This window comes from Macaca nemestrina, chromosome 7 (assembly GCF_043159975.1).
Source record: "Macaca nemestrina isolate mMacNem1 chromosome 7, mMacNem.hap1, whole genome shotgun sequence".
NCBI lineage: Eukaryota > Metazoa > Chordata > Mammalia > Primates > Cercopithecidae > Macaca > Macaca nemestrina.
This window is the reverse complement of record NC_092131.1, coordinates 85,789,563-85,801,515: the sequence shown is the minus strand read 5'-3', so window position 1 is coordinate 85,801,515 and position 11,953 is coordinate 85,789,563. Positions and strand designations below refer to the sequence as shown.

The window sequence follows — 11,953 nt, the reverse complement described above, 5'->3', positions numbered from 1 at the left end:
TTTGGTTTCACCGTCTCTCAGCCTTGAAACTCAGCATAGGCATTACCAGATTTAGTTTCATAGGAATGGTGTGAAAAATTATATCATTTTTTAATTAAGCAGGCCAAGGTAAAAGATCCATCAGACAAAGAAGCAAAGTAGGAAGGAGAGAGACAGCTTTTGTAATGGGTTTGGAAAGGAGAGATCTGTCCCCTGAAGTAACACTAACATAATCTAAGTAGGAGATTTACAGGCTGCATGTTTGTTGGTTTCCCTTTGGAGTGCTCCATCCCTAATGCCAGTTGTTAAGCCCCTGGTCCTCAATGTGGCCGGGGGTGAGGAAGTGGGAGGAGACCATGCTGCCCACTCAGTGGTGGTGTCCATGGAGTTTCGGGCTCAGACTTTCGGGCTCAGACTTTCTGTGAGGTACCTCAAAATTGAGAGAAGCTCAAAAGGATCATGCAGGAAAAATGGGAGAAGCCACCTTCTTAGTCATGAGAGGATTATTTCTGATTAGTCCTTGAGCTGTGTTGTGTCCTGGGGAAGGGATGGTGAGTGGAAAAGTCTCTCCTAGGACAAGGATAGGCAGTGGTGAAAAGTCCTTTTCCTGGTGACTAGCAAAGCAGGGGATGAAAAGATCTGGAGTTGGAGTCCAGGGTGGATTCCAGGGCAGACAATTGCATAGAACTGTCTTGAGTTGTGTGAATTGAAAAGGTTGGGCAGCCCTTCAGATGTTCCTGAGCTAACTTTGGTCAGAGGTGCCTGGCTCGAGCACCCGGAAGGTGTGATTAGCACGCCAACCCCTCCTGCCTGGTAGACCGTGACAGCTTCCCTCAATCCCTCCCACTGTGACAACAGTCTCTCTGACTGCTTTTGCTTTGGTGCTGTGGACATAAACTGTCCCTACTATGTCCAAGTGAGGTATATAATTTTCAGAACCCTGGAGAATTATTATCTAAAACAACAGTGGATATGCTAGGATTTTGGCATTCAGTATTCTGGGCCTGTGCAGGAAAACTCTTTCTTTAGAACATGTAGAAAGACTATCCTTTATTTATCCAGCATGGAAACAGTCCTGAAATCCAAACTGATACTGGGATCCTGTGCCAGGTTATTACTGTGACAATTACTTAATATTCTCTGTGCTCATAATATCGCTCCTTCCAGAAGATCTTTAGGGAAACCTTAGTTCAGTTTCTAGGAGGTTTTTGCTCAGCTGAAGATCACTGTGTGAATAATAATGCAGGCAACGTGCTCACATTTGGAGGGGGAACAAGGTTAATGGTCAAACCCCGTGAGTATCTCTGCTGAATCCATAATGAATGCACTAATTTCAAAAGGAAGCCATAGCACTGAGCTGTTTTCTGTTTTCTCTACTTAATTTTTTTCTATTCATTCTAATGGTTACATGTTATCAATACATGGCATATGTATAAGTGAAAATGGACATACATATAACTACCTGGCATGGGAACAAATGTGCTGGAGAAAAACAGATGATTTCTTGTCCTTTTTGTCTTAACCATTTGGGTCAGAAAGTCTGACTGAGTAGAACATGGGCTGGGTGAGCACTGCAGTGGGGGAATCCTTCTCCAGCGGCTTTGTCAGGATTATGCTCCTTGCTGGCCTGGTCAGAAGGCAGCTTTGTCAGGAGGTGGAGGGATGAACTAGTTAACCTCAGAAGAGCCTTTCCACCCTGACCATGCTGTGAATAGACCGCCATAATAAACAGTCTTTTCCGCTGCCTCTGGCCAGGGTCCCAGCTGGAGGAGAACGCCGGCCAGATTTGGGGATTGAAAGGGATTTCCTGATACACATTGGCCTGGTCGGTTTTGGTAAAGCTTTCTATGACTGTGTAATGCTGGCAACAACCGTAAGCTGATTTGGGGATTGGGAACAAGCCTGGCAGTAAATCCAAGTGAGTCTTCATGTTAACTCTGTCAAACCTGTCTGTGCAGTTTGAAATATCTCAGAAATTGCCTCCTTCTTTTTAGCCCTGATGTTTAAAATATCTAGTTATGGCTAGTGTTTTCTTCCTGTCCACCAAAGCTGAACCCTTGCCTACCCCTCAATCAAAATAACTAGGTAGAGGGATCCAGATGAGCAGGGTAGGAAGGCCATTGGAGTGGTCGGCTGTTTTCTTAGAGATCAAACATATTCGTGCATTCCAAAAGAGCCTGTCTGGGAGCACTGAATGTTACAGAAGGTGAGAGTGTGCAGCACATTTCATGGCCGCTTTAGTCTGCACTGTGCCAGCCTCACCGTGGGCCATTGGTAAATACTGCCGCTTTCCAGCCAAAGACAGGTCAAGTGCTGGGAACTCTCAGGACTCACAGTCATGCTCGTGACCATGCTAGAGCACATCGCCCCAGTGTGGATTATCCAGAATGACTCAAACTTGCCATGTAACTCCTGCACCTCTCAGTTCTCTTTGGCTTAGAACCTCATTGTGGATGTGCTAGAGGTAACAGGAAAGGAACTGATTTCATCCTAATTCTGGCCTCTTCTGAGAAGTTATTCTCTGCAAGAGTCTTTAGGAGCATCTTACAGACCACCTACACTGTTCAGAATTTTGTTCCACACACCAAATTGTGTTCCCAGCAGTGTCTGCCATGGCTTTGACGGAGGCCAGGTCCTGAGTCAGTTTTGGAGCTCCAGGCTTGGCAAAGCTGGATAAGGGCAAGGGGAGTTGTCCACAGAGCCAAAGGGCTTCAGGAAACACATCTTGGATACAGACATTAATGAATTTCTAAATGGGCTTCTATGTGCTAACCTGATAAGATTCTCTGGGGGAGAAGGTCATCCTTACCTTTGCAGCTCTAAATATAAGACACATGCAGGAAAAAAAAAAAAAAAAAAAAGAATGGGAAATGTCTGTTACAGTGCCAAAATGAAGATAATGGGTATAAATATTGGATTTGTTTTAATATTAAGTTTATGAAATGTAAGTCTTTCAGAAGAACTATCTCAGGATATATTTATTAGGTCAATGCACTATTTTATCAATGTGACTAGTATACACCCTTCAAAGGAGAACCCAAAATGGCAGGCAGGGGAGAGTGGCTAATGAAAGGTATGGCATAGAGGTTAAGAATATGAATTTTAGAATCAAACTGTTCAGACAAATCCTAACTCTGCAGGTTACTTAATATCTTTATGCCTCATTCTTCTCATCTGTAAAATGGGGATGGTAATAGTACCTAGCTCACTGAGATGTGATGAGATTTAAAGAGCTAATACCTGTAAATGGACCTTGCATAGTGGCAGGCCGATAGAAAGTTTTCAGTTAATATGTTTTTATTGCTACTACGTCAGGTTGCTGGAGGGAAGGGAGAAAAATGGAAATGATCCCCATTGATAGTTTTTGTAAAGTACAGCATTAGAGTGTGCCTCTAGCAACACAGGCAAACTGATCTTTGGACAAGGGACAACTTTACAAGTACAACCAGGTAGGTCTGGATGTTTCCAAGTGAACTGCAGTTATCCACTCTGTTCCTTTTTTGTTTAATCTTCTCTGTCTCAACTTCTAACCAAAGACTCTTACTCTTAGGTTATATTTTCCTTTTAAAGTAAGTAGAATGTGTGTAAAGTCTGGTTAATAGGGTCTTTTCTAACTCACTTGGTTTCAGCTAGAGGCAAAAAGAGGGGTGTATTGGATCTGGAATTCCTAGGTTAAGGCTGAAAGGATGTCAGTTTGGCTGACTTGGAAGAAATAAAAACATCAAATGTGAGTGGTTCACACAAAAGACGGTGATTTTTCATAATAATATGCTAAAGTAGAATCCACCCTTGTGACCACCAGAATTATTCAAGTTCTGTCTTCCAAGGAGAAAACGGGCAGCATGGAAATGGTATGTTTTTGTTTGGGGGAAGAAAATGGGGAGAGAGAGAGAAAGGGGACTATTCGTTGTTTGGATTGTTAAGAAACATGGAAGACAGCACTTCTCGTTGGAAGGTTTTTCAAAGGTTATCACCAAGCAGAATTCCAAATGTGTGTAACATACCCCTGGCAAACTTTACAGAAGAAGAAAGCTGGGAGCAGTGGCTCTCACCTGTAATCTCAGCATTTTGGAAGGCTGAGGCAGGAGAATCACTTGAGGCCAGGAGTTCAAGACTACCCTGGGCAACACAGTGAGACCCCCATCTCTACAATAAATAAATAAATAAAATTTTTAAAAAATAGCCAGGCATGGTGGCATGCGTCTGTCATCCTAGCTACTGAAGAGGTTGAGGCAGGAGGATCACTCGTGCCCAGGAGGTCAAGGGTACAGTTAGCCAAGATCACACCACTGCACTCGAGCCTGGACAACCAAGTAAGATCCTGTCTCTAAAAATAGATATTTAAAAATATAAAATAAATAATTTAAAGAAGGAGGAAGGAGAGGAAGAAAATTTAGCTTAGTAGGAAAGTGTTTTTGTACTGGGCAGAAACACTGTGTCAAACTGGGGTAAACAACCTCTTCTTTGGGACTGGAACAAGACTCACCGTTCTTCCCTGTAAGTCCTTACCACTTCACAAAAAAGCTCTTTGTCTGTAATGACGAGTTCTCACATCCCAGACACCTAATGAATTTCTAAATGAGCTTCCATGTGTTAACCTGATAAAACTCTCTAGGGAGAAGGTCACCCTTACCTTTGCGGCTCAAAATGTAAGACGTGTTGTAAGAAAAATTGGGAACTGTTAATTGCAGTGCCAAAATGAAGACAGTGGTTACAAATATTGGGCTAGTTTTAATGTTAGGTTTATAAAATATAAGCCTTTCTGAAGAACCATCTCAGGGTACATTTATTAGTTTGTGTCTATACAGCCCAATTGTCCAGTTACTTTGATTAATGTTGGTAACTGATCCAGATATTTAGGGACTTCCTTGAGAAAACTTCTTTGTGCTCAAAATTGCATGAATTGAATGTCACATTACCTAAATAATTGCCAAATCTGTTTTACTTTGTGCTGTATAGACTCAGCCTAATAAAAACAAATGCTGTTGTGCTTTTTCCCAGTCTGTCTCCTCTCCACACAGAAAGTTTCCCTTCTACTAAACGGCATCTCTTCACACGAAGAAAAGATACCCAGCAAGCCATTTGACTTACTGCTGCTGCTATTTTGCATTTATATGACTCCTTTCCTTAGAAGAGATTAAGACACTTTATACGACTTATTAGCTAAACAGATTGACAGCCTAATTAGGAAGAGAGAAACAGATTCTGAGTATCTTTTTGTGGCTGCTGTTCCTACCCCCTTGTGTGGAACATTTGGTCAGATGGCTCTTTGAGACAGAAATAAGACAGGGACGTGGTCTCTGTGGTGTGGGGCGTCTCAGCTGCACCTAAGAGGTTGTCACAGGAGGTAGAACAGTACTAAATAGGTCAGGGCAACTGACACAGCCAGGAAAATTTCTTTCCCCTAGAACTTGTGTGTGCTCACCAAGCAGAGTGTGACTAATATTGACATTCGTTGTTAGTGTGTGTCTACCCTTCTTGCCTTGGTTTTCAGACCCTTCCTTTCTAGATCCTACTCCTTCCATCTCCAACTCCTGTATGCAAATCCCTGCTCTCTCCTTTGAATTCCTGACTGCTATGCCCATGCCCAGCACCGGCACCCCCACGCACACTGCTGCCTGCCTCTGTAACCATCAGCTGTATTTCTGAGGAGTTTCCTAGCTCCTTGAGTGATCCTCAAATGGCCCAGGGCCCTGAGGGAATCTTTCCTGAGGGTTGGCCCCAGCAGAGCCCCTGCAGAAGTGGAGGTGGCCACCAAGGGACACAGACTGCCTGCATGAAGGCTGGAGCTGGGCCCAGGATAAGGAAAAGCCTCAGGAAGGAAGGGGCCGACACAAAATAAGGAATACCATGGCGTCCATGATATGCGTGTCTGACTCTTCTCTCATGCCTGAGAAGCTTTAACTTCCACCTTGGGACACAAAACATGTGGTTATGAAGAGATGACAATGTTTTTGTAAAAGAATGAGCCATTGTGGATAGGCTTTGGGAATGTGTTGCATTTCGGGTCCGGCACTCAAGTGATTGTTTTACCACGTAAGTATATCTTTTCTCATTTCTGTGGGCTATCATGTCTGTAAATCATATAGAACAGTTCTTCACACACACACACACACACACACACACACACACACATTTTGCAGTCACTGATGAGAAACAGTCTCTGGGTCTACCTACACAGCCAGTTTTACCACTAAGATGGTCAAATTCATTTTTTAAAATAACTTTGATTGGTTCCACTTAATGCTGCCAACAGCCAAGGGCATTAGCATGTCGTGGGAACCTAATCTATGCTCACTCACTGCTGTGGGAGGACAATCATTTCTTCTCCTCCCCTGGCAGTCAGACTTCAGAATCCAGCTGACCTTTTCCATGCCTGTCTCTTCTGGCAGATTAAGTGGTTATTTCCACTAACTTTCTTGTGGAAAAACACACAAGACAGATATATTCTCCTTCAGTTTTTACTAAGAAAGCTTTGTGGTTATTATTTCGACAATAAACTTCAGCTAGCATAGTCCCTGCTATTCATGTTAATAATATCCTGACTTGAACCATCATATTTTCCCCACATTATTCACAATGCATTTCAATGCTGCAACCCACTGCACCATCCTCGGCCCTTTTATCTTCACAACGTTCTCTAATAAGGTAAACAGGGTCATACATCATCAAACATATGTCACAGACAGAAAAGCTAACACATAGACAAGTTAAATAATTTAAGTCAAACCAAAAGAAATCATACCTGGGATTAGAGCTTGAGATTCCCTATCTTCTTACAGTGAACTGTCTTAAGCTATCACTTAATTCATTGAAAACATAATAAGCACAGGCCATAGGCATTTTCAGAAGATGAAACTTGACTGAAACAAAACCTGACTGTTTGATTGCTTTGGTGTTTTAAATGTATCCCCAAATCTTCTTTGCTATTGATAGTCATTTGGTGCCAGTGACAGGGAAGAGCAGAGGGGCTTAGGAGGTTTTTGTAGATCTCAGTATCACTGTGTCTTATAACGCCAACAAGCTCATCTTTGGGACTGGGACCAGATTACAAGTCTTTCCAAGTAAGTACTAGAAACCAAGGAGCCATTTTGAAAAGGTGTTTTGTTTTTCTGTTTTTCTTTTCTTCTTCTTCTTTTTTTTTTTTTTTTTTTTTTTTTTTTGAACGAAGTTTCTCTCTCTGTTGCCCAGGCTGGAGTGCAGTGGCGCGATCTCGGCTCACTGCAATCTCCATCTCCCGGGTTCGAGCGATTCTCCTGTCTCAGTCTCCCAAGTAGCTGGGATTACAGACACCCGCCACCACGCCTGGTTAATTTTTGTATTTTTAGTAGAGACGGGTTTTCACCACGTTGACCAGGCAGGTCTTGAACTCCTGACCTCAGGTGATCTGCCCACCTCGGCCTCCCAAAGATTACAGGCGTGAGCCACAGTACCCAGCCTGAAAAGGTGTTTTCTATAAACAGGCACGTTCTCACAGCACTGCAGGTCACCCTTCCCAACTCTGAGCTCTGTAGGGGCCTTTAACACCTATAGCTGCAGAACTCTCTTTAAACCAATTAATCTATTCGTGAACAATTTAACTTATATGTGAACACCATGGTGCTGACTAAAATCTTAGCAGCAGTGAAAAGAAGGCACTAGAGCGTCAGATGCATTATGACTCTAAACAAATGATCTGTTTCCCTCTTTTGCATTTTTATTTAAAATATCAGGGAAGGTGAAGCAAGTTCAACTTCTCCAATTTGAAAACTGTTTCTGAATTATGCTTCCCTTGTATGCAGAGAGACCTAGATTGACTTTGGATGTTTGGTCATTCGATTTCATCATCTGTGTCTGGAATCTATAATGGGCAAGGGAATCAAATGTAATTAAATGAGCAAATAATCTTCAATAGCCAATATTCCTCCGTCGTTTCATTGTTTTATGTGCTTTGCTCTAGACTTTTTATCCGGGCTTTATCTCTAATAGGATCCCCGGAAGGACAGTGAAGGTTTTTGTTAAGGTTTTTGTGTCTGTGTGGATAGCAACTATCAGTTAATCTGGGGCGCTGGGACCAAGCTAATTATAAAGCCAGGTAAGTCTCAGAGATGTGACTGTAAGGGAGAGGAGATGCTAGTTGAATAATGCACAAAATATAGCATGCAGATTATATTTTTAAGAACAATTCAGCCTGCTGGAGACAATGCACTCGACCCAAATGGGGTCTCCACTCCCAGTGAGAAGCAATGTCAGCCACCAACTCTTTTGTTTGGGATAGTAGCTTCTGGAATGAATAATGCTTAAGTAGCCCTCTAAGAGAGCAGAGCTGGGTTGTTAGGGAATATCTAATTCCCTCTGATATGGTTAAAACTCTTTCCCAAGGACAGAACCAGCTTCATTCCATTGGAAGACCAAATTCAGAGAAAAAGGAAAGGGTCATAGCCAAAGACGGTGAAATTTTCAAAGGTGAAAAATAGCAAGTCTGCAGCTCTCCTGACATCCTTGCCTCAGGCTGCTGTCCCACGTGGAGAGCAGATGCCTGCAAAGCTCTCGGTCACTGCTGGAGTCACTCAGGGTTCTGGGCTTTGGGATGTAACTTAAATGACAGTGTCAGGGCATGTCAGGGGAATATGAAGGCTGCAGCAATGCCTGCAAGTCAGCTTTTGCTGCACTGGGACTGAGATGTTCTAAGTCTGGAAAGACGCAAAGCTGTCCTCACCCCATCCTGCTGTGCCCCTCCTTGAGGGTTAGTGTAAGGCTCTGAAGGACTGTGTGAATTATGGCAGTAGTGGAAACAAGCTCATCTTTGGAACTGGCACTCTGCTTGCTGTCCAGCCAAGTAAGTAGTGGCGTGTGTCAGGTGGATTCTGTGTCCACTGCAAGTGGGAAGCGACAGCCACCCTTTGGTGGAAAGGAGGTCTGAAGGTTGACTTTGTTCACTGCTGTCATCTCTTATCTGCTGTGATATAGCAGGCTGTCAAAATTTCCCATTCTCCTGAATGGCACACCACAGTCAGGGAAGGGGAAACATGCTAATTTTATTATAAACCTCAGGGGAGAAAAAGACTACTGTGGGAAAATTTAGTTGAGAAAATCGAATTGTTCTCTACTAAATGCTGCAGGTTTTATGCTTCTGTGAACCCAATTTCCCAGTCATTCATTGAACTTGAACATACCTTTACCTGGGCAAATACAGCCTCTGCTAACCTATTTATACAATTTTGTGTCTGCTGGTCCAAACGCCTTCTTCTATAGGCCATGTTTTGTTTTTCTTCCAAAAGAGACTCCAGAGCCATCCTTGGGAAGAGTGCTGAGAAGTCAGGCAAGTCTAACGTCTAGGGGTTGGGTAGGGGAAAGAGAAGGCTAAGGGTAACTTAGCTCAGTATTAGAACTGTGATCCACGTATGTCACTCTATTTCCTACGTTTGCTTCCCTTTTGTTTTCTCTAGAATAAGTTCTTTATGTTTACTTTGGACACCCACTGCTCCCAGGATGAAAGGAGAGAAATGAGATCAGTTTTGAACGCTTCCTCTTGAAATGTAAAGAATCAGCCAGTTACTGTCATGTTGGGGACTTCTTCTCTCTCCAAGCTTAAATTTCTATTACGTAAACCTTACTTTTAACCAAGAAAGTCAGTGACGTGGTATCGCTGTCTGCGATGATCACCCCTCTCTCTTTTCTCCAGATACTCCACGTATACTAAAACTCAGCCAATGCTCAACTTCGTGATAAAGGAACTGTTGTGTGTCTTTATCTCTGCCTTTAGGATGCAATCTTTTTTATAATAGAAAATATTCTCTTCTCCCATTTATTTCATGCCTAGACTCTCTACCCCTTCCTGGCTGAAACAGCATATGGGTCCATGGTGGAACTTCTTTGGGGAGAAAAAAAATAGGACTGTTTAACTTTTGCCATTCTTCCCTCATGAAAAGTTTTTTAGGCTATCAAATAAGCACTATTACTCATTGAGAAGGCTTTGAAATAACTTGATCACTGAGTCTGGAGGTGAGCTGGGATGGCTCTGTAGCTGGAAAATATCCCTGTGGGTGTAGGAATGTATTATCCCTTCAAATTTGTGTGTCTAGGGCTGAGCTCACACATATGACAGCAAGAGTTGTTAACAAACTAGATTCAGCTTTGGCAGTTTTATGCCTAAAAATGCAAAAGAATTTTAAAAACTCATAAGTTTGGTATTTTTAAAAGAGAAATGGTTTGCTTTATGTTGTAGAACCAATTTTTCTTCCTATCATAAAAGGCCAATTTCCAGAAACACAGCAAAAGCAAAAAAAAAAAAAAAAAAACAAGGAGAGTCTAACTGCCCCCTCATCACAATGCTGTGCGTTTGGAAGGGTTTTCCCAGGGGTTTCAGTAAAGGCAGGAAGTGCTGTGGAAATAACAATGCCAGAGTCATCTTTGGAGATGGAACTCAGCTGGTGGTGAAGCCCAGTAAGTGGCCATGTTTTATTGATATTTGACCAAACAAATAAATCCCGTGAAGTTAGTGGAGATTTAATTTAATATGTAAACAAATGTCCTTCTTGAAAAATGACTTTTGCAAATACATGAAACATTCGTGATTATTGAGACTAGAGCAATAATGATAAATAAAGGCAAAATGAGACCATCCCAAATCCCTTTAACATGGTGGCTTAGCCATCTTTCTTCTAGAGAGATATGGGGCTATGAGCTATTTACGCTGCAGTGTCTGTTAAACTGGGTTCTGCAATGATTTGTGTGTATACTCTGATTTTAGCCACAGAACTTGTTTTCCATTCTATTAAAAATGAGACTCTATCTCATTTTAAATGCTACTAATATTTATAAGTTACCGTGTCTCTTGTGCCTGCATATATATTCATTTCAAAAAGATCTAATAAGAAACCCAAACATTGTCGCATTTTGACAAATGTGCACATTTAGTCCCATAATGTCAAATTTCACTAAAAACACAGCCTGACTATTCAAATGCAGTGGAAGAAGAAAACGATTCAGAAATGAATTGACAATCCCAGGTGGCTTTATAGATACCTAAAAGGAAATTCAGAGTGAAATAAAATGGCAGGTATGATAGCACGATTTTTGTTTAATGATCAATTCCTCCATGGGGAATAAAACTTTTTAAATCTACCTCCTTGAAAAGGAGGGAAATAGGCATTCAGGAGCCTGGCATGCCCGGGTGTGCTCCTGGGGTGTCCGTTTCTCCACATTGCCATTTTGGAGACAACAGGACCCATCCAAATGTCCAACCAAAAAATAATATTAAGAGGCTGGTGTCACCACATTGACTATTATTAAACCCTACAGCAGGTTATAATTAAGATTATGGAATGACTAACCCAAGGAGCTTTAAAATAGGATAGCCTAGTTTTAAATGGTTCTGCCTTGGGAAATGCTGGAAGACAAGGAAATGAGATAGATGACTCTATAGGTTTGTTTTAGATGTAGTGAGCATATCCATCCCATGTTAATTTTTTTTTTAAAGACTATGATAAAGACCATCTTTGGGGTCAGGTAGACCATGAGGAAGAGAAAATGGGACTTGGTTCTTTAAGTGTCAAACAAGGATCCAGCCAGGGTTGATGGCAATGGCATAAGGCTTCCATCTCTTGGTGGTGAGAGACCACATCCATGGACTGTGGAAGGAGAACATTTCCTAAAAGATGGGGATCCCTCTGGGCTAAAATGAATGAAGCTCATGACCTCCAGCTAGGGCAGGGCTATAGTGAGTACAGCAAACATAAGGCAAGGGATCCTCAGAATTTGGTGACATGGCAAATTCTAGAACTTAAGGCGTAGAGCCAGGGTGAAGGGAGGGCTCTGTAATGCAGTTCCTTCTCAGGTGGAAATCCAGATATGTGCCCTAAGTGACCCATTCCTGCCCCATTTTTGTTTGGGCTCTGAAAAGTGGATTCCTAGCTCAGTGGCTGTCTGCCAGGTATTTTTTGCCTACAGTAACAGAATTATGTTTGATATTGGAAAGGAGTTTGTTGAATTG

The 11,953-nt window shown here is 42.2% G+C and overlaps 1 gene segment (V, D, J or C); it reads left to right on the top strand.

The window, feature by feature from the left end:
• The first annotated feature begins 1,170 nt into the window (after positions 1–1,170).
• The window catches only part of LOC105499651 (T cell receptor alpha chain constant-like), a 48,811-nt gene continuing 38,028 nt past the window's right edge, over positions 1,171–11,953 (top strand). The window contains 1 exon segment of the C gene segment in view: positions 1,171–1,273. Coding sequence covers positions 1,261–1,273 — 13 coding nt within the window.